Here is a 22,137-nt window from a genome sequence, read left to right as displayed (position 1 = left end):
GCTAACTAATCTACTAATTAATAACCTTCCAGCCCCTTAAGGCCTACACTAAAGAGAGTCTTAACAGGCGGGATTTAAACCTAGCCCCTGTTAACAGCTAGAAGACCTACTTAGTGCCTAAATAATTATAAAGGTATAGGTAGTGTGCTACGCCTGTTAATAGACTATTCTAGTATTACTAAAAGATTAATTAGTTTAGGCACTAAGTGCCTAAAATACACTATATATAGCCTTATAAAGGGTAACTAGGCTAACCCCTTATAACTAACTTATTAGCTTATTATATTAATTACTTTTATTATAAGCTATATAAGCCTATAATAAAAAAGATATATAAATACCTTAAGGCTAAGGCTATAGTTATACTAATTATACTAGGTCTTTAGATAATAACATAATAGCTACTTACCTTCCTTTTAGGCCTCTATAGTAACCTACTATTAGTAACTATATTTCTAAGATATATACTATTAAATACTATTACCCCTTAGAGGCCTAAGGCTCCTAAATTAGTTATATTAAATAATATACTATATAATTTAGCCTTAAGCTTTATATTAGTTCCTCTTTATAATACTAAATCTATTAGCCTTTATAAAGGTATTAACTTAATTAAAAAAAGGCGTTAAAGGTTTATTCTAGATTACTAGGTATTAGTAGGTTTAAGATATTAAGTATAAGAGGAGAAAAAGATTAGTTACTTTTAGTATAGTAAGAGGCTATAGTTTAAAAAAATACTTTACTTTAAGAGGAGGATTATTATTAAGGTAATTAATATAATAAATTAGCTTAAAGACCTTATTATTTAAGCTATTAAAAAATAAAGTCTTATTATTAGAGGAGTGCTTTAATTAGCTATTAATTAGTCCTAAGGGCCTCTTAAGTAGTCCTAAGAGCCTAGTAAGTACTTCTAAAAGCCTACTAAGTAGTTCTAAGAGCCTATTTAATAAGCTTAAGGGCACTATTAAACTACTATATAATAAGATAAAGAGGTAGCTAGGACTTTTTATTAAGGGGAAAAAGGCTAGGCTCTAGAGAAAGTTATAAGAGAGTAGTCTATTAGGTCTTTATTATTCCCTTAAGGAAATAGTATATAAGGTAAAGTATTAGCTTTATACTAAAGTAATATAGTTTATAGTATAAAAGAGGTTATATATTATATAGGGTATTAACTAGGAGCTTAGTAATAAGGTTATACTACCCCTAAGGGTCTCTAGCTTTATAGAATTAGCTAATACTAAGATAGCTACTTATTAATATAAGAGATAATAAAGGGGCACTAAATAATAAAATTAAGTTATAATTAGTTAGTTATTACTTTTAGAAGGTCTAACTTATACTAAGAGGATAGGTTAGTTAAGTTAAGCGCTATAAAATAGGCTAAGTTTAGTACTATAAAAGACTTCTAGCTTTTACTAGTAATACTATAGTAAATAAGGAGTATAAATAAAACTAAGGTTAGATTAATCTAGTAGTAGGGAGGGGGGAAAAAGAAAAGCTACCTTCTATAAGTCTAGTAGAATTTAGTTATACTAATAATAAATTTTAAGCTAATTAAGAAAATAGAAAATAACGCCCCTATAAGGGCGACGCCCCTATATTAATTTATAACGCCTCTTTATTAATTCCTATTTTATATTACTAATATAATAGCCTTTATTAGTTATAAGCTTACTATAACTTTTCTTTTAAGCTTTTATTTAGCTATAAGCCTTTATAGTTACTTATATAACTAGTAGTAAATCCCCTAATAAAGATATACGCCCTTTAGTAATAGCTAAGGGAAATACTTATAACTAAGAGGTAGTTATGTTAGTAAAGAGTAATTATAAGTAAGTAATTAAGATAAGTAACTATAATAATCTAGTAAGTAGTGCTTATAGTGTAGCTAAAGCCTAAGAAGTAAAAAGAAATTCCCTAGAATACGTACTACTACCTAACACTACTAAGTAAGTAGAGGTAGTCTAAAGCGCCTATAAGGTGCCTAATAAGCTTAAGGATTATATTCTTACTACTTAATAGTAAAAAGGCTATATTATAAAGTTACTATAAGGCCTTATAGCTACTAAGTAAAAGAATATACTTACTACTATTACTATAGCTAATATTACTAAGTATAAGTACTATAATAATATATATAGAATCCTTTATAAGAAGATATAAAATACCTTTAAAATTAGTTAATTAATAATTTTAAGCTACTACCTTATAAAGTTATTATAAAATTATATAACTACCTTACTAGCTATAAGGTATAAATTAATTAGTTAAAGAATTCTATAGTAATATTATATATTTATAAGGCTATAAAGAATACGTTACTTACTATATAAAATAAAAAAATAATTATAACTACTATATAAAAAGTTAAAGGATTTAAAAAGTAAGTAATAGATTATAACTTTTATAAGATTATTACTAGTATAGTAGTATTACTTATTATAGCTATTACTATAGTATAAGAGGCTAAATAAGTAATTACTTATTAATCACTAGTATTTAACTAAGTAACCTTATATAATAATCTATTATTTATATCTTTTTTACTTTTATTACTATAAAAACCCTAAGTAATAGTAGTATTTATAAGAATTAAGTCTAACTATATCCTTTATATATAATAACACTAGCTAAGCCTATAGCTATAGTAAGTAAGTAAAGTAACCTAACGCTAAGGTAATTAATAGACTTAATAAAGTTCTATATAAATAATCTAGGTGTTATAAGATAATATAGCTAACCTTAGACCTACTTTACGGCCTTACTAGTAGATCTATTAGTTAGACTATATATCCTACTAACTAGTAGGCCTAGTAGGTGCCCTACTTGTCTCTACCTGTTAGTAGTCTATAAGATTAGCTGTTACTAGCTGTAGCTCCTAGCTCCTAGAGAGTTAATAGATCTATTACCTATTAGACTATATTAAGTAGTAGTATAACTATGTTATAATCTATAGGTAACTAACCCTTTACTGCTATTAATTAACTTAATAAGAAGTAAATACGTTAATTACTAGGAGATATTAAATTAGTTATCTAGGTAACTAATTAGAAGCCTATATTTCTTTACTATTTAGTTACTAATATACGCCTACTAGTATAGCTTTTTACCTAGCCTAGCTATAGCTAACACTACTACTGCTAGACCTCTTATTTTAGCTAGAGCTACTATCTCTCTAGCTAAAACCCTTACGTTTAATAACCTTACTTTTACTATTCTTTTTTTCTTTTCTTTTTACTTATTAATTTATTAAATTTACTACTACTAGAGCTACTATTAATTAAAGCCCTTAAATAATAATAATAAAGCTACTAGCTTAAGCTATACTAAAAGTAAAATACTAGATTTCCTTTATAATCTATACTTTTTTACTATATATATATAAATAACTATAGCCCTTATTACTACTAACTTTACTATTAAGACTTTATATTATAAAATACACTTTTTTACTATTTACTAGACTATAAGCCCTTATTACTATTACTATTACTATCCTAGCTATCTTTACTATTAACTTTACTATTACTACTATTAATATTAATAGTCTTATTACTACCCTCTATAAGTAAGTAATTTATATTACTAGTGCTACTAACCTTCCTTATAGCTATAAAACTTAACCTAGCTATTAAGGCTTTTTATAAAAAGGTAGCTATTAGATATAAAAGTAATAGCCTATTACTACTACTACTAAAGGACACTTCCTTACTACTAAGATACACTAGGCTATTACTACTAGTACTACTACTAGCACCTAAATACTTTAGACCTAACTTATTACTATTAGTATATAGCTTTATAAAGGCACTAAAGAGACTTTTTAAGTTATATACTTAAGAATACTAGTAATAGCTATAGGGATTTAGAGGAGGTAACCTACCTAGAGGTAAATCTCTTCTCTAGTAGATTTAAAAATAAGAGGTAAAAATATAACTTTATAAGTATAAGGCTTTTAACTATTTACTAGTACTACCTTTATAAAGCAGCCTAGTATAAAGGTTAAGATACCCTTAATAATAAGGAAGATAATAAAGATAATAAAAATAATAACGTTAGCTATATAGTAAAGACTAGCCCTTAAGATAATAAAGATAAGTTAATAAGAGATTATTACTATAATAATAATAAATATCTTTAAAAGCTAGATTAATTAACTTAGGCTACTTATAGCTAGCTAGTAGAATAGGGCAGGATTTTAGGTTTTCTTTAAGATACTTTTATATATATCTTTCTAGCTAGTAGAGCCTTTACTATCCTAATTAGGACGTTAAATACTAATTAAGACTAGGAAGATAAATAGATTATAGAATTTATCACTAATAAGTTACCCCCTACCTTTACAGTATAACTTTATTATTATAGTAACTAGATTAACTTTACTAGTCCTTTTATTCTTTACTACCTTAATTAGGCCTTACTAGCCTAAATTAGTAGTATATCCCTTATAAAGGTATAAGTATACACTATAATCTATTATATATAGGCCTTATACTACTTATTAATAATAGTATTACTAACTAAGATTAACTACTAATTAGTAATAGACTCTCTTTTAATAACCTTAGCCCTAATTAGGCTAAGGGCTATTATTTTAAAGTGTTATTTCTACTTAGATAGGGGTTAGTAAGTTACCTTTATGTTTATAAGCGCTTAGGGTGCCTTAGCGATAAGGCCTTAGGCAGTATAGTTTAGTTTAGTTACGTGTATACTAGCTATCTTACTATCTTACGTATTAACTTCCTGCTTAGTTTTACTAGCCTTACTAGCCTATAGCTAGTTAGCCTATAGCTAGCTAGCCTTACTAGCGTAGCTATTGTACTTATACTTAAGCCTATACCTAGATATCTACACCTAGCTCCCTAGCTAGCTTATAGACTATTAACCTAGCTAGCCTGTATATTAACCTAGCTAGCCTGCTAATCTACCTAGTTATAATAGTAAATAGGACTATTGTAATAATAGTAACACTATTAAGGATAACACTAAGAGATATAAGGACTTTAATAACTATAAAGATAAGTATAATAATAAACACTTTAATAAGTATAGTAACTATAGTAACTATAATAACTACTAACCTTAGGTATACCTTTTTTATAATACCTATAATAGCTTTATAAAAGCCTAAGACCTATAGTTAGATTAGTTAAATTACACTACTAGTTAGCTAATTTCCCTTTTTGTTTTTTCTTTAAAATAATTACTATATAATAATTATTTTAATTAATGAGTAGTAGTTATTATAGGATAGTATAGCTAACCTTAGACCTACTTTATAGCCTTACTAGTAGATCTATTAGTTAGACTATATATCTTACTAACTAGTAGGCCTAGCAGGTGCCCTACTTATCCTACCTATTAGCAGTCTATAAAATTAGCTACTACTAGCTATAGCTTCTAGCTCCTAAAGGGTTAATAAATCTATTACCTATTAGACTATATTACTAGGTTTAATATATAGTAGTAGTCTATATAAAACTATTAACTTAAAGTTATTATTTTTCTATAATCTTTATATTTATATAAGTATATTATAAAACTACTATAGTATAGCTATAATAGTAATACTTAAGAAGAAACTATCTAATATACTTATATAGTAAGCTATATATTATAGTAAGCTATATATATCTATAACTTTTCTACCTTTTTAACCTTTATACCTACTTTTCTCTATATATAAATATAGACTCTTCCTCTAAAGGAAGCTAAATTTATTAAATAGTAGGGATTATAATAGTTACTTAATTAATTCTATTTTATATTCTATAACTATAGTAAATTACTATAGAAATAGAAAAAACCCCTATTTATTAGTTAGGAAGTCCCTAGCTAATCCTAGCAATATTATTAGTAAAGTTACCCCTAAAAGTAAGGCTAATTTACTACCTATTCCCTAATAATTTACTATAAGGTAACTATATATTTACTAGCTAATTTATATATAATTCTACTATATTTAACACACCCCCTTATATAGAAACACTTTACCTCTAGTAAGAGATATATACTACTACCTAGAACGTTATTAGTAATATAAGCTTAAGTAGTAGAAGTAATAAGTAACCCTAACTAGTAAAAAGGCTTAGTAGCCTTATAAGCCTATAAAGAAAAAAGTATTAGGTTAAGGCTATTAACCTTAGTAATAATAATAATAAGTAAATAGTAAGGTTAGAATATAAATAAATAACCTTAAGATATAAGGCTATAATATAAAGAAGATAAAAAAATAGTAGCTATTACTTTCTTAATTAGGTCTTAAAGTATTTAGTAAAAAGAAATAAGGTCTTTTTAAGAGGGGGTACTTATTATAAGATAAGGTAGTAAGTGCTTATAGCTAGAAAATAAATAGATAGTAAGGTCTAAATACTTAATATATATATAATATATTATATATACCTTAGGTATATATTCTTTTAGTAAGTAACCTTTTATAAAAAAAAGGTTAACTATAAATCTACCTCCTATTTATTACTTATCTTATCTTATATTATTTATTTAGCTCCTTATTATTATTTATCTTACTTTACTACTTTACTATTACGCTTTACCTTTATACTATATTACTTTATAGCACTACTATAGCCTAGCTTTATCTTATTAGAACTATAATAGCTACTAAGAAGGCTATATTACTTATAAAAGAATTACTATAGTTATAATATAAGGTTATTATAAAACCTTATTAGCTATTAGTATTAGGTTTAGTTACCTTACGCCCTAGCGTATTTAAAGTAAGATTAAGTAAAAGTATAAATATTATACTACTTATTAATATTATTAGTAGTAAAGTAGTTCTTATAAAACTACTTTTTTACCTTAATAAGAGTTAGTTTAAAATAGTACTTAAATTACTTTAAGATTACTAGTTAACCTTCTTACTTAAAGATATTTAACTTTACTTTAGTAAGTTAGAATTCTTACTAGTTTTATACTTATTTATAGAGGTGCTAGTTAATTATCTAATAAAATTACTATAAAGATAAAGGATCTCTATAAGTTACCTTAACTACTTAAATCTAGAGCTTTATGTTATAGTAATACGTTATAAGGTAGTTATAAAAAATAAGGTCTAGTAAGTACCTCTTAGTGTTAGTATTAAGCTAGAAGATTCTTATAGTAAATAGTATTTATAGCTAGGCTAAGAAGTAACCTAAAGTAGCTATAGTAGTTACTAGTATTACTACTACTTATATCTAAGTAGTTATAGTATAAAAAAAAGCTACTATAAGCTTTTTTATATTTAATACTAGTAAAAGTAGTATAGCTATAGTTAACTATAGGCTTTTTTACTATTTTTACTAACTAAAGTTATTTTATAACTAAGCTATACTTATTAAATCTTAGTGTTTTTATAATTATCTTATTATTAACTTTAACTTTACTAATTAGGTAGCTATAGTTATAGTACTAGCCTTTATACTAAGGTACTAACTTAAAGAAATTATATTCTTTACCTAACCTTAAGCTAAAGGTAGTAAATACTATATTTACTTTAAAAGTAAGTATATATTTTATTTTTATTAGCCTTAGGTATAATAACTTATACTATTTAGGAATTACTTTAATATAGTAAAAAACTATAGTCTAAGTAGGCCTACTAATAAGATAATATTATAGCTTAGTAAGCTTATAATTTCTTATTTCTTATTCTTTAACTTAAACTATATTATTATAATAGCTTTTATTTACTTTAAAAATAATAAGTCTAGAGAGATACTTCTTTTTTATTTAAGTATATTACTTATTATAATATCTTTATTTAGAAGTAGTTATTAAAGAGGCTTTTTTAAAAAACTAAGTAGTATCTACTTAGTTAGGTTCTTTTTTAGTATAACTAGGTTTTTAAATAACTAAAAGCTTTATAATTTACTATAAGATAGTTAGATATCTTCTATTTACTATATAGTCTTAATAAAAGTAGTAAGTTAATTCTTATATCTCTAATAATCCTTTTTACTATATAAAAGGTGCCTTTAATTTAAAAAAAGTTATTAGCTTAGCTAATATCTAACTAAAAGCCTTATTACTAGTTATTACTAAAGTAGTATAGTATATCCTTATTAAACTTTATAGTTATAAGGGATTATATATTATTATAAAGACTTTAAGGTAGCTACTAAGTAACCTTATAGGTTAGATTTTACTAAAGCTATATATAGAATTACTTAAGGTTAGAGATTTATTTAAGTTAAAGTGTTTTTAGTATACTATATCTTTAAGCTTATTACTCTTATTAAGGTATATATATTTTTTTACTATATAGTAGTAAAAAGAAAACTTAATAAAAATAATAAAAATAGTAAGAATAATAAAATAGTACAAATTAAAATAGTTATACTACTACTTAATATAGCCTTTTTAGTAGCTATTATAGTTCTAATAAAATAAAGCTAGGCTATAGTAATATTATAAAGTAATATAGTATAAAGGTAAAGCGTAATAGTAAAGTAGTAAAGTAAGATAAATAATAATAAGAAGCTAAATAAATAATATAAGATAAGATAAGTAATAGATAAGAGGTGTATTTATAGTTAACCTTTCTTTTATAAAGGGTTACTTACTAAAGGGATATATACCTAGGGTATATATAACGTATTATATATATGTTAGGTATCTAGTCCCTACTATCTGTCTCCTAGCTATAGGCACTTACTACCTTATCTTATAACACCTAAGGTCTATAGTATTACTATAAATATCTAATAATTATATCTAAGTATTTAATTAATTATCTCCTACTTATATAGGAGTGATAGGTCTAGTAGTAACGCTAACCCTAATTAGGAAAATTTCTGACTTTTGACACAGTCGGCCTTGCAGGCTGCCGTACAGACCCCCCTTCACCGGCCGAGTCAAGTGGAGCCTCGGACATGGCGGATCTAATTATTGCCTAAACAGGCAATGGACACCCCCGAGCAACTCACTGACGCACCAGCATACGGACACGGGAACCGATGCTCGGGACGTAATGATGCAAACAAAAGAGCTGTTTGGGGGTATTGACCATGCCGACGGGACTTTTTAAAAGTCCGAAGGCTCAGTATAAAGAAGCTGCTTGTAAGCCTCAACAAACCCGCTTGACCTCAGCAAATACAGAATCCCGCCTCTACACCTACAACGTCACCATTTTCCACAATGTCAAATATAGCCATCCCTGAGACCACCACTGCGCTCATCCTCAACGCCTTCAACGAGCCGCTCGCTTTGGAAAAGACCCCGACGCCAAAGACTACACCTGCCGGGTCGGTCCTGGTCCGCGTCCTGAGCACTTCCGTCCGGCCACACAACCGCGCCGGCTTCACGGGACAGAGCCCCCTCTCCCAATCTGTCCCATATAACCCGGGGAACAGCGGCGTCGGGCGCGTCATCGCCGTCGGGCCCGATGCCGTGGCCGTCAAGCCGGGCCAGCTCGTGTACCTCAACGGCTTTTACCTCGCGCGGGACGACCCGGAAGGCACCCGGGTCCTCACTGGCCTTCACTCCGGCGTCGGCGACCCGAGCCAGGCCAAGCTGTTCAAGCAGCTGGGCGGGCTCTGGAGAGACGTGGCCACGGTCCCGCTGGAGAACGCCATCCCCCTCAACGAGGCGCTTCTGGTCGACGAGATGGGCTACTCTTTCGGGGACATCAACTACATCCAGCGCCTTTCCGTCGCCTACGGCGGCGTCAGCGCCGCCGAACTCCGGGCCGGAGAGACTGTCATCGTAGCGCCGGCCACCGGTCATTTCTCCGGCGCTGTCGCCGAGATCGCCGCCCAGATCGGCTGCAAGGTCATCGCGCTCTCGCGGTCGGCCTCCAAGCTGGAGCCGCTCGCGAGCCGCCTCCCCCGCATCGCCGCCCTCGAACTCTCCGGCGACGAGAAGAGGGACGTCGAGGCCATCCGGGCGCTCGCCCCCGGCGGCGCGGACGCCTACATCGACGTCTCGCCGCCCGCCGCCACGGCCTCGCCCCACCGCCTGGCGGCGTCCCTCGCCTCCCTCCGCCCGTTCGGCCGCGCCGTCCTCCTGGGCATGATGTTCGACGTCACGGTCAATTACATGAGCCTGATGGCCCGCAACATCACCGTCAAGGGACAGCACATGTACACCCGCGCGGAGCTGGTCTCCCTGGTCAAGATGGTCGAGGCCGGAGTCCTCAAGCTAGGCAAAGATGCCGGGCATGAGGTCGTCGGCAGGGGGTTTTCGCTGGAGGAATGGGAGGAAGCCGTTACGGTTGCGGAGAAGGCCACGGGCTGAGGGGAGCAGGTGCTGATCTACCCCTAGGAAGTATTTGCATGGCGGAGGTGACACTTTGAGCAGTCAATATAACACCTAGGTTGCGAAGAAGGTTCAAGCTTTCAAAACAGCTGTGAATTGCTATTCAGGTCAAGGCACGCCACTGATGCGGATTTGAAAAGGACAAAGTCTGGCGTCCTCCCTTGGCTTGATTCTTCTTGACTGGTGTTTCGCAACCCTCTTAACAGTACGCGACAAGCGTCACGCGAGGAAGGTGATGCCTGCCAATATGGTGATGGGGACGAGGTTCCATAGGTTTCGGCCAGAAGCGCCAAGGCAGCAGTAAAGGATATGCCTGAGCTATTCTTGTTTACCATAGAGATTTCCACCGACCAAGACAGCACTCAATCGGCTACACTTCGCTTCGCCCTGTCAGTTTTAAGGAGCGTTGCTCACCGCTTTAAGTTGGCAAACTTACCACAACAAGGCCGCCTCCGCCATCACGGCGTCGGCGTCGGCGAAGATGGAGGCGGCGTCAGCGGCAGAGAGGCCGAAACGGGGGGCTCAGAGGTCGCCGCGGTGGATACGAACCCTGGGATCGGCAAAGGGGTCCCAGGAGAAGGGGGAAGAAGAAGAGGGGGGAGACGGGGGGTTCCGCACCGCGATGCAGTTGATGCGCGTGATGGTGGGTTGGCGGATCAGATACTGTCTGATTGTTTCCATACGTACCTCATAGGAATGACCAAAAGGTGAAACAACCGAGACAAGGAATATATACAACAGAAAACAGCACATAAATGTACCCAGCCCCAGTCGACTTTGTTCAGCGTTTGATTCACATTATCCTTGGCTCGACATGAACATAGCATTTTGCGAGAGATACCAAAGAGGCATAGGTGGTCTCAACAACAGTGGTCGAATCAGTTTATAAGTAGTTACAGAAGTTGAGCTCGTGGAAAGCAGTGCAACTTTCGCAAAAGGAAAGAAACTCGTCCTGTAACCAACACTTCTAGCCAATACACCTTTGTTGAAATCCTAAGCCACAACCCCGATGCAATACCAGTACGTGGCCCAGAAGGAACCACCGCAATTTTCGCCACCAGCCCCGAGAACCGTATTCCACGCGTAAAAGTCAGAGTAAGCCAGGCCGTAACGGTCCGCAAAAGCCGAACACCAGTCGCCGGACTGCGCCTGGCCGTACTTGTTGCAGGAAGCGATGGCGTTGTTGGCCTGGTTTGGCTCCGGAACCGCAACCGGTCCGTTGGTGGGTTCGGCCGGGGCTGCGGAGGTCGTGGTGGCAGGTGGGGCCGTGGTGATGGCGCCGCCTCCGCCGCTGATGCCGACGCAGTATGCGTACGTGCCCCAGAAGCCCGTGAGGCAGTCTTCCGAGACGGCGGGGTTCCACTCGAGGAATTGGGAGTGAGTGAGGCTGTATTCGGACTCGATGACGCCGCAGTTGTCGCCGGCTGTGATGATGTTTGTTAGTATCGTTCGGAGATCTGAAGAAAAAGACAAGACTAAGACGAATGCAGACATACCCGCAACGACGTGCCACTTATTGCAGTTCGAAGGTTGGCCGTCGAGAGTCGGAGCAGGAGGCGTCGGGCCTGCTGTTGCTGTTGCGCTGGCAGTTGTTGATCCTGAGGGCACCGCGGTGGTGGCATCTCCGCCTGAGCCTTGGTGCTCCGGAGTTTGGATGCAGTAGAAGTAACCTGAAGCACGCGGATTAGCTCTTACACATTTCTGATGAGAAACTCCAGTATGCTAGGACCTGGTTGTTCAAGACTAATGCTAGCCGCAATAAAAACCCAATCATCGTGCATCTTGAATAACTCGTGTTAAATAGAACGGAGAAAACATACCGGCCCACATGCCGGAGCAATCTTCTCCAACGCTGGGGTTCATGTCGTAGAACTGGGCGATGGTGAGTCCGTATTTTGCAAGGATATCCTGGCACGTAGGTGTTCCGCCGTCACCGACGCTGACCCAGCCAGTGCAGTCCTCGTCCTCGCCCTCCTATCAGCTGGTTAGCAATAGTTTGTGTGAAACGAGGGATCCGACAGCTTCGGAGTTGGACTTTTCATTGCATGTAGACTTACCCTGCTCGGGAAAAGAGGCTCAGTCAGCCCTCCTGGCTGTTCGTAGTTTCCATCGACATGGGATCGACCGCAGTACCGAACACCACTATTGAATGTGCAACCGGCAGCTGATACGTCACCAAGACCTGTGGAAGTGTAAGTTTGTTGCAAAACACCTTTGTCAATGTCTTTGAGTGACGCCTTACTTGGGTTCCAGATGCCAAGATCTTCCAGCGCGACTCCCCAGATCTCGGCTATGAGTTGGCATCGTGAGATGTAATCTGTGTCAGTGACGTCAAGCTGCCAGTCGTCTCCGAGGAAGTAGCTGGCGCAGTCTCTCAGGGTACCACTCGCCAGCGGAGCGGGAGTTTTCGTGGGCGTGGGAGCGGTCCATGTTGCATCGGGCATTGTGGTCACCGAGTCCTCCATGCCTGAGGTGGCACTGAGCACGTAAGACGTCGCTCCAGGTCTGCCGGGGTAGGTGTTTACTGTGTGGTAAAAGGCAAATGTCAGAATCTAGGGTGACTAGAGATGTATCCTGATACCAAGACGATACTTACTGTCACCTACAGCTTGAACACAGTACGACTCTTCAGCGTACAGGTTGGTGCAGTTCTCGTTGATGGCCGGGTTTAGGAACCTGAAGTCGTTCAGGGAAATGGAGAACTTGACGGTGAGAAGGTTGCAGTAGTCTCCCAGCCTCACCTCGTAGAACTTCCCGCAGTGGTCATTCGTGTCGACAGCAACGTTGGTCGGAAGGGGTGCAGCGGTGGTCGGGATCGAGGGCGCAAGTGTCGTCGGCTCTGGCTCGACGTAAGGTGTTCCGGGCTTGCTGACGCATAGCTGAGCGCCAATCATCTTGTCGAGGTTGTAGCAACCGGCGTTGATAGACTTGACACAACCTTGTTAGCCTACAATGGCCAATTCCATGATGCGACTTGAGTTGCGCTTACCGGGTTCCAAGCTCTGAGCTGCGCATCATTGATGCCAAACTGCTTCGTGATGGTCTTGCAAGTGTCCGACTCGAGAACTGTGTAAACGTCGCACGTGTTTACGAGACAAAGGTTGCCCTCGGTGGGAAACTCGTGGCAGAAGGCGAAAAGGTTGTTGTCTTGGAGGAGCCACTCTGTTCCGATGCTCTGAGAGACAGAGATGGAGAAGCAGTCGTCATTGGGCTGGATAACATATGTCTTGCCTGCGCATGTAGTGGTGGTAGGGGGTGCCTCAGTCACAGATCTGTTCGTATGGCTTCGTGTTAGTGCTTTCCTCTGTATTCATCGTCGGAGCATAAGAGCTTACGGAATTATTGAGTTCGCAGTTGTTGTCAATGGCGCGTTTGTGATTCCACAGCTGGCCGTCTTGGACTCGTAGATGGACTGAGACTGCAGCTCAGGACCATCGTAAAAGGGTGACCCAGCCTTGAAAGCCAGGTTCTTGATAAGACACGAATCGCAGAGGTCAGAGGTGTCATGGTCACCAAAGTCGCCACCAGCGGGTAGTTTACTCGGGTCACCGGCCGCGTCTGTATCAGCAGCAGCAGCAAAGGCTGCCGCAACGTTGTTACAGAAACGAAGGCCGTCAGAGAGACAAGTGAAGTTGTAATGGTAGCGAATGATCTCACTGATAAAGGCCACGGGCTGTATCTCGTCTTCGAGACCCTCCCATGTGTCGGAGGCACAATTAGATAGAACGGCACTGTGGTATGTGGCCAGCGATGAAGCGCAGTCATCGGTACAGAGACTCTGAAGTCGTGATTCTGACTGATAGTCTCCGGCTTGCAGCGTCCGGATGGCCTGCGGGCAAGCCGTGTCGGCCGTCAGAGCACTCGCGCAGGCGGAACTGATGCCATCGGGGAGGTAGCTCGTCTTCAGCAACGGGTCGGCGAGTACTGGCAAAGTCAAAAGAGCGACAGCCGAGAGAGAATTCAAGATGCCTCGAAGGCGAATTGTGGCGATGGCCATGTTGAAAATGAGTGAATATAGAAGGAGTGACGTGCGCAGACAGAACGAAAGCAGGTGAAGGGAGTGACACGCTGGTCGTCTATGAGGCCAAAGACAGGACAGCTCTAGACTACTCGTCGCTGGTGACAGCGAAAGTGGACGAACGGTGGCAGGACTAACTATCATAGACAACGACATGTAAGTCGCGGCATCGAGAAACAATTTCCCCGCCTGCCGCGGCCGTCTTTTCGGACGTTGGGCGAGACCCGAATGATCTGGCCCCATGTGCCTCGTTAGGCATACCGAAAAGAAGGCTGACTTGCATGTTCCTGGGCTTACAACAGGCACCCAGAGACCAAGGATCGAATCCTTGTTGTCTCCCCTGTATGTGAAGCTCGTGCTAAGCTGAGATTCGCGACAGCCGATTGCATGTGGATATCGGTGGGTTGCCAAGCCAATAGTCGAGATGAACAACTGCTGAAGAGAGTCAAGAGACTTGGGGGTCGAACGGCCCGCATCGCGATACCCATTCCAGCCTTCAGAGCCAGGCAGTTCCATTCGGTCCTTTCATCCTGTTTGAGCGACCAACAGCCGGACCTTGAGTATCCGTACCCTCAATCAATAACCTCCGATGCCTTGTGGCGACTATCCCATCGACTGCTGATGGACTGCAGTACATATTGCCCCATTATAACCTATACTCCACACCTCAAGTACTGCAGTCCATCAGCAGTCGGTGCAAGGGATACCAAACTAGGTAGAGTTGGACCCAGGGCGAGTTTCTTTCAACGTCGCAGCTTATATGGAGCTTTTTACAAAAGTCCCTTATGCTTATTCTCCTGAAAGCCCCGTCTGGCCACATCCCGTATCGCCAAGAACCCAATTCCGGTTATCCGTCCCAAATCTCCCCTGCGATGCCTAGAAAGAAATTGCAAATGGCATCTTGCAAGTCTCCGGATTTTCCCCTGCATTAGCCGCTGCCTTGGTAGGGCCGACCAGCAATATGCCAAGGACCACGATAAGCTTGAAGCCTAACCCGTGGAGATGTTGCTCCACGTATTCATGTGGAGCCGGGTGTGTGAAAGGTCTCTTACAAGTAATATGATGTTGCTGCTCTCGTCCATTGACGTGTGATATCGATCGTTGGCCAGCTAGGGACCGATCAGGCGCGTTCGAGCTAGTGGCAGTAGTCCACAGTCACTCATTTGACAGTGCAATACTTCCAATACATTCTTCCGCAGTCTCTTTTCCAGCAACATCTTAGCTGGAGGCATCATTCACACTCTATCTTGGTCAGTCTCCTTTGACCATTGGGCTGTAGTATCATGGCACTCGTGCATGCTTTTTCTCGCTCGATAGCAGCACGTACACTCATACTCATCTTTTCTTTCCATCTACTGCTTTCTGTTTTGGCTCTGCCATCTCACAAACACGGTCATTCCCAGCTGCATCGACGTTCCGGGGTATCGTCTGAGAAGACATGTCTCAACGAAGCTTACGCGTAAGCTTCAACGCCCTAGACTTCGAGATTATGCCGAAAAAGTGCTAACAAGAACATATGAAGCCCTTTCGATTACTCTGCAAAGCCTGCGAGAGACCGTAACCTTCCCGTCTGCCCCAAGAACTCGTCGCTGGCTGCTGTCCACGCGCGAGATCTCCTTCTGGGTCGACAAGTCACGCAGCAGACCGACTACAGCTGCTCTGAAACTAAGCCTTGCGGAAACGGTGGGTTGAGTAACACTTTGATGACAGCTTTCAGCTTTGATCTGACAGTCTTCATCGCAGGTGCCTGCTGTCCCAAGGAAACTGGCTGGTGCAACTATGGTCCCAAAGCTTGCGGCACCAATGGCATTTCTCCCAACGATGTCTGCTGGAGCAACTGCGATGCAAAAGCTGAGTGCGGCCGATACGCCGATCCTCCAGGAAAGGAGTGCCCTCTCAACGTGTAAGTCAACAGACGCTATCGCTGGGAAGTAAGACTGACCCGACTCGTGCAGCTGCTGCTCCCCTTGGGGTTTCTGTGGCATGACGGAGGACTTTTGCAAGATCTCTGACGACGAAGAGGTCGGGTGCCAAAGCAACTGCGAACAACCAGATTCTGGCGCTTCGAACGGAAACATCCGCAAAAGAGTCGTTGGTCAGTCTCCATCGATCTTGCCTCAAGCGAGACGGTTCACTTACTGAAATACCACAGGTTACTACGAAGCTTGGGTTCATGCGCGAAGCTGTAATGGCATGGTAAGAGACACAGAGACAAATCGACTACTTTTGCAACACGAACTGATGCATCTTTCATCAACAGTCAATTGAGCAGATTCCTGTCGGCGCCCTCACCCATCTGATGTTCTCTTTCGCCTACATTACCCCAGGAGAGTTCCAGATCGTGCCTATGGACGACCTCAAGACCAACCTTTTCACCAAGATGGCTGCTCTTAAATCGCAGAACAAGGCTCTGAAAGTCATGGTTGCTCTTGGTGGTTGGACATTTAATGATCCTGGCCCAACACAAACCGTCTTTCACGACGTGGCAAGTTCTAAGGAAAACCGAGCCAAGTTTATTGGCAACCTCTTGAGTTTCCTCCGTCAGTATGCTTTTGATGGTGTTGACTTTGACTGGGTAAGTCTTCTATTTTCCTGCTTGACTTCGTTCAAAGACGTGATCTGACTCGGCTGCCACAGGAATACCCTGGCGCTGAAGATCGCGGTGGCTCGGAAGAAGATGGTAAGAACTTTACCCTGCTGCTTGAGGAGTTACGCAAGGCCATCGATGCACAACCTCTCGAGTATGTTGTATCATTTACAACACCTACAAGCTTCTGGTACCTCCGACACTTTGACATCAAGGGTAGTACCGATGCTGCTGATTTTGTCAACATTATGAGTAAGTCGTCCCTCACACGACACAGCATCGTCTCTTACTCTTTTGCATCATCATACTAACCGACGTGACCAGGTTATGAGTAAGCTTATGCAACTGGTAGTGATGTCTTCATTCCATCCTAATGCTCACAATATCGCAGTCTTCACGGTGTCTGGGATGCCTGGAACCCCATTGGATCAAATGTTTTAGCACACACCAATATCACCGAGATCAAGCTCGCTCTTGACCTATACTGGAGAAACGACATTCCATCTTCCAAGCTCAACCTGGGTTTCGGATTCTACGGCCGATCCTTCCAGCTTTCTGACCCATCCTGCCACAAGCCTGGCTGCCCCTTTGTAGCTGGCGCATCCCCTGGGCCGGTAAGTGCAAATTGTCTGCAGTTGTTCAGCCACATGACATCGTCCAGCTGTGTTATGCCCGAGTATTCCATCAGAAATGCTAAACACTGTGGCCCTCTAGTGCACCAAGAACTCCGGAACTTTGGCTTACCGCGAGATTATCGACATTATCGACAAGCACAAGCTCACGCCATACTATGATAAAGAAGCCCAAGTCAAGTACATCGTCTGGAACCAAGACCAGTGGATCAGCTACGTGAGTGTGCCCTTAACATATTGTATAATGGAACCAGCTGATCACCTTGTAGGATGACGAAGATACCATTGCTGCCAAGATCAAGTTTGCCAACGGACAGGGCTTGGGTGGTCTGCTCATTTGGTCGGTAAGTAAAAGGCCCTCGCCTCCACCTGATGTTAAAGATTCTGGCTCACGATACAATAGCTCGACCAAGACACTGATGATTTGAGCGCTCTCAGTGCCGTCGTCGGCGAGGATACAATCAAGTTGGCGAAAAAGAGCTCCATGTCAGACGATGCTGCCTACTGGCAAGACATTGGCGCTCAAAACTGCTATGTGTCAAATTGCGGCGATGAAGGCTGCAAGCCTGGCTTCAAGCCCATCGAGACGCAACCCTGTGGCAGCGCCCACTGGTTCACACGTCAAGCCGAGGGAGGGAAAAGTACTCTGTGCTGCCCGCTCTCAGCAGCACCGGATCCCGACGATTGCTCCTGGTGAGATTGAAACCCACATTGACACGATGAGATGGCTATGTGAAGCGTCAGCTAACAACTACCGTGTCTATCTAGGAGGAGTTCAGCTCCGGAGTGTAACGGCCGATGCGACAACGACGAAGTTCTCCTGCAGCTGAACAAATGGGGTGATGGCAATTACTGCGAGAACGGCAACAAGGCGTACTGTTGTAAGACAGCCCTCGAGAAGAAGAACAACTGCGCGTGGGGAGACAGGGGCAAGTCTTGCAAGAGCGGCCAGCAGCCCCTCACGTTCAGCGGCACTTTTGGCAAAGACGAGCCGGACCTGAACGCGTTGTATAAGCTCAAGGGTAGTTCTCTGGCCTCGGCCCTCAGGGATTACGATCTCAACGACATTGATCTTTACTGCTGTCCTCCCGAAGACCTCAACCGCTGGAACAACTGCGAATGGAAGGGCGAGCCCGGGAACTGCTTCGACGGGCATTGCGATATCAACACGGAGGTTCAGGTTGCCTGGTCCAACTTTGGAGGTGCTGAAGGATGTTTCCCGCGTCTCGACCGTACTCGCATCTTCTGCTGCGATCCTCCCAAGGGCGAGAACGTTTTCCTACCAGTTCCGCTTAAGGACTTGTTTCCCAACCCACCATCAGGCGACGACGTCGACACGAATTTTGATCTCAAGGTCGACAGCACTTGGGGAGGCGCTGAGAGCAGCGGTTCCGATGATGCTGCTCCTGGAGATGCTGCTTTCCAGTTCTACGTCCTCGCAGCGCCTGAGGAGATCTCAACGTCTCTGGATAAGCGCGACGGTTCGCACTGGGAGGTCTTTAACTGCAACAACGCGCACAGCGAGGAAGAGCAGACGGTTCAGATGATTTGCACTGATGACTCAGATGACAGCAACTGCGACCATATCTTCAGGGGCTTGGGCGCGGAGGGCACCATCATCCAGATGCCACAGGGTCAACGTTGTGGTCCTGGAAAGTACGCCGTCGTCAAGCGCTTGGAGATTGCGTCGAACCAGACATTGCCGAAGAATCTGGTAAAGAGGAAGTATGGACGCCTGGACAAGCCTGGTGCTGTTTACGATCTCACCTTTGACTACGACTTTACCCGAGTTCCGCGAGACTTTGGAGACACACAGCTCCGAGTCGACTTTTCGTACGTCTTACCACCGTGTTCTGCCCATTTCATTGAGCAATGACTGACATTGTTATAGCAACCAAGAGAACTATTGGAACCAGATCGTCGAGGCACCAGCCGGGAAGAAAGCAAAGCGATCGCTTGCGTCCGTCGGCGGAAACCACAAGCGCTGGCTCGAGGAGGAATGGCGCGAAGACATGCACTTCGGCGCTCTCAGTCGTGATGAACTTCACAAGCGCTGGTTCGGAGAGACCGTCATTGAATGGCTGAAGGGTCTTCTTGACGTCGAGTACAACAAGGAAAAGAGACATGACTTCGAAGAAGAGCTGCAGGCCATCATCCTTCAGGAAGAATGGGACTGCGGCAGCTTCAGCGCCAAGGTCGACGCCGTCGCTACCGCTGGAATCAGCATGTCGACGTCTTTCGGATTCACGCTCATCACGACGCTGGGCCCCAACATGAACCTCGACAACTCGTTCCTGTACTTCAACAACGAGGGCAAGATCGAGGCCATCTTCACTCTCGACGCCATTGCCAGGGTTGACTGGGATTCGGACGTGTTCAACATCGTCACCTTACCCATCCCCGGAGCCACGTTCAACATCCCCGGTATCTTGACCGTTGGTCCTCGTCTTGATCTCGACGCGCGCTTCAAAGCTGACGTGTCTGTTCATGGCCGTGTTGAGGCTCGCGTCACCGTCTCCGACTGGGAGATTCGACAGACTTACCCACAGCAGAGTGGAGAGTACGATCCGGAGGACGAGAAGGCTCCGGCACGCAAGATCGACAACAATAACCTCGCCAGTCCTTCTTTCGACGTCTCTCTCGAAGCCGACGGATACGCCGAAGCGCACTTGATGCCAACTCTGGTGTTTGGCATCAAGTTCAACAAGGTCTATGGCATCGATGACGCTGGCGCATCTCTCGTTGCAGATGGTTGGGCGCGTATGAGAGTCCACTCGGACATTGTTGGCGGCGACTGCGCTTTTGGATATCGCGTCGAGGCTGGGTGCAAGCTTACAGCCACTGCCGACGTGCCCGACGTGTTCGGGTGGAATCCCAGGCCTTTCAGCTTTGGAGAGGTCAGTCTGCAGTCTCCGGCACCATTTCTTTGTCCACGTTACTGACCTATGTTTCCTTGTTTATCTAGGCCAAGAAGACATACATCCCCAAGAACGAGGATCAAGAATGGGAGTGCCTCACTGGCCAGGCCAAGCGCGACACCATCGAGTCTGGGCTCGAGGCACTCGACCGCGTCAGACGTGTCAGCCATGGTTATAACGACACTGCTCCATTCAGTCTCATCGGGACTGGCCTGCGCAAGCGTGTCATCCCGTACGGTCCGATAATCACTCTGCCCCAGATGCAGCAACTATGCCCTACGAACAAGGACGAGATCGAGCTCAAAGACTGTAGGGACATCTTTGCCGGGGACGAGATGTACAAAGTCTCGACCGAAGACGAGGACGCCGGCAGTGTCCTCAAGAGGAGTGTCAATGAGAACACGAACGAGGAGTACTGGGAGGCCGCGGACGACGATGTCTACGTCGTGAACCCCGCCACGGGTCTTCATATCCGCGCTGCCTCCAGCAAGAAGAAGATCAACATCTGCTACACGAAGCAGGGATCTAGGAAGCTCAATGGACATGAGTTTTATCTCCAGTCCTGGGACATCAAGACTTACACCATCTTGGACAATGAGGATTGGGGTGACTGCAACAACTGTAAGTGTTTCGACCTTCTTGAACACCCCGATAAGCCAGTATGCTAACTCTTGGGGTTCAAGATGAGTTTGGTATTCAGCCCAGCCTCCAACAGGTACCCAATAAGCACTATGGCGTAAGGCCAGGTGCCGAGCAGTTTGTTGGCTACAGGGTTGAGCACGTGCTGGAAGGAAACCAGTTGGACCTCTTCATGCTGCAAAACAGTGGTTTCTGCAAGGCCATGAAAGACAGCGGGTGGTTCGAGGAACAGTCGATCGGAACCAAGAAGGAACTGCCCTGGGAGTACATCGGCAGAGGCTATCCTTACATCGGCAGCAACGACGACGAGTTCTACTCCATCCTCGAGATCATGAACATCATCAAGGAGAATGCGTTCCTGGGCAACGCACTGCCCGGCGAGAAGGACATTAAGAAGTCCATCAAGAAGGAAGCTACCCTTGATGAGGCTATCCGGACGGTGAAGAACGCCATGATGACGTACAAATACTTGGTGATGGATGATGTCAAGGACATTCTCAAGGACCAGGCCGACCGCGTGGGTAACAGGCTGGACACTGTAGACAAGTGGTTCACCGGAAAAGGTTCCAAACCGTGGGCTTACAGCAGTATGAAGGCGAAGTGGAGGTCTTTCATCAAAGGCAGCACGGAAAAGGCGGTGGCCAAGATGAAGGCCTTTGTGGTGGATTGGACGGAGAAGATCGAGGAAGTGTTGCCCAAGGACACGACCAACGATACCAACGTCCCTGGCCGTGCGGCCCTGCGCAAGAAGATTGTTGAGCTCAGAAAGGCCGTGGATGATCTGCCGGCCTGGACGAGTCCGTGGTAAACTCACATTTCTTCCAGCGACAGGCTCGTGGCTTGAAGTCTGGCATGCCAGTTTGGATGGATCCGCCATAAAGTTACGAGAAAGCGTTTCTTTGAAGGAATTTAATATGCATAAACTACGTACATCAAGAGTCCTACCTCAATCTCTCTGCTTTGAGGCATCATGATGTTTGCTCATGTTGAGCATCAACTGCAAGTCGACATCGTGCGCCAAAGGAACACCGAATCTGAGGACCACCAAGCCGTACCAGGCGGTACTAGCGAATGGCTTCAGAA

At 42.5% G+C, this 22,137-nt stretch overlaps 3 protein-coding genes across 3 annotated transcripts; 2 read left to right on the top strand and 1 right to left on the bottom strand.

The window, feature by feature from the left end:
• Positions 1–9,141: 9,141 nt before the first annotated feature.
• Positions 9,142–10,239, top strand: GLRG_07796 (zinc-binding dehydrogenase; the record flags this gene model as incomplete). Its single annotated transcript, XM_008098355.1, has 1 exon — positions 9,142–10,239. The coding sequence occupies one exon, from the start codon at positions 9,142–9,144 to the stop codon at positions 10,237–10,239; it is 1,098 nt and encodes a 365-aa protein (XP_008096546.1).
• Positions 10,240–11,253: 1,014 nt separating this feature from the next.
• GLRG_07795 (LysM domain-containing protein) lies at positions 11,254–14,257 on the bottom strand (the record flags this gene model as incomplete). The annotated part of the gene is made up of 8 exons (XM_008098354.1): positions 11,254–11,684; positions 11,757–11,930; positions 12,081–12,234; positions 12,318–12,442; positions 12,503–12,784; positions 12,857–13,187; positions 13,250–13,532; positions 13,596–14,257. The coding sequence occupies 8 exons, from the start codon at positions 14,255–14,257 to the stop codon at positions 11,254–11,256; spliced, it is 2,442 nt and encodes an 813-aa protein (XP_008096545.1).
• Positions 14,258–15,716: 1,459 nt separating this feature from the next.
• GLRG_07794 (glycosyl hydrolase family 18) lies at positions 15,717–21,862 on the top strand (the record flags this gene model as incomplete). Its single annotated transcript, XM_008098353.1, has 16 exons — positions 15,717–15,737; positions 15,823–15,961; positions 16,022–16,181; positions 16,234–16,373; positions 16,431–16,474; positions 16,539–16,853; positions 16,916–17,117; positions 17,190–17,196; positions 17,257–17,479; positions 17,580–17,714; positions 17,767–17,841; positions 17,901–18,190; positions 18,266–19,330; positions 19,389–20,394; positions 20,463–21,036; positions 21,099–21,862. 16 exons carry the CDS (start codon positions 15,717–15,719, stop codon positions 21,860–21,862), a joined length of 5,160 nt encoding a protein of 1,719 aa, XP_008096544.1.
• Positions 21,863–22,137: the final 275 nt, after the last annotated feature.

The sequence above is a fragment of the Colletotrichum graminicola genome, assembly GCF_000149035.1.
Source record: "Colletotrichum graminicola M1.001 genomic scaffold supercont1.32, whole genome shotgun sequence".
Classification (NCBI taxonomy): Eukaryota; Fungi; Ascomycota; class Sordariomycetes; order Glomerellales; family Glomerellaceae; genus Colletotrichum; species Colletotrichum graminicola.
The sequence above is the reverse complement of the archived record's forward strand: the minus strand, read 5'-3'. Positions and strand labels throughout refer to the sequence as shown.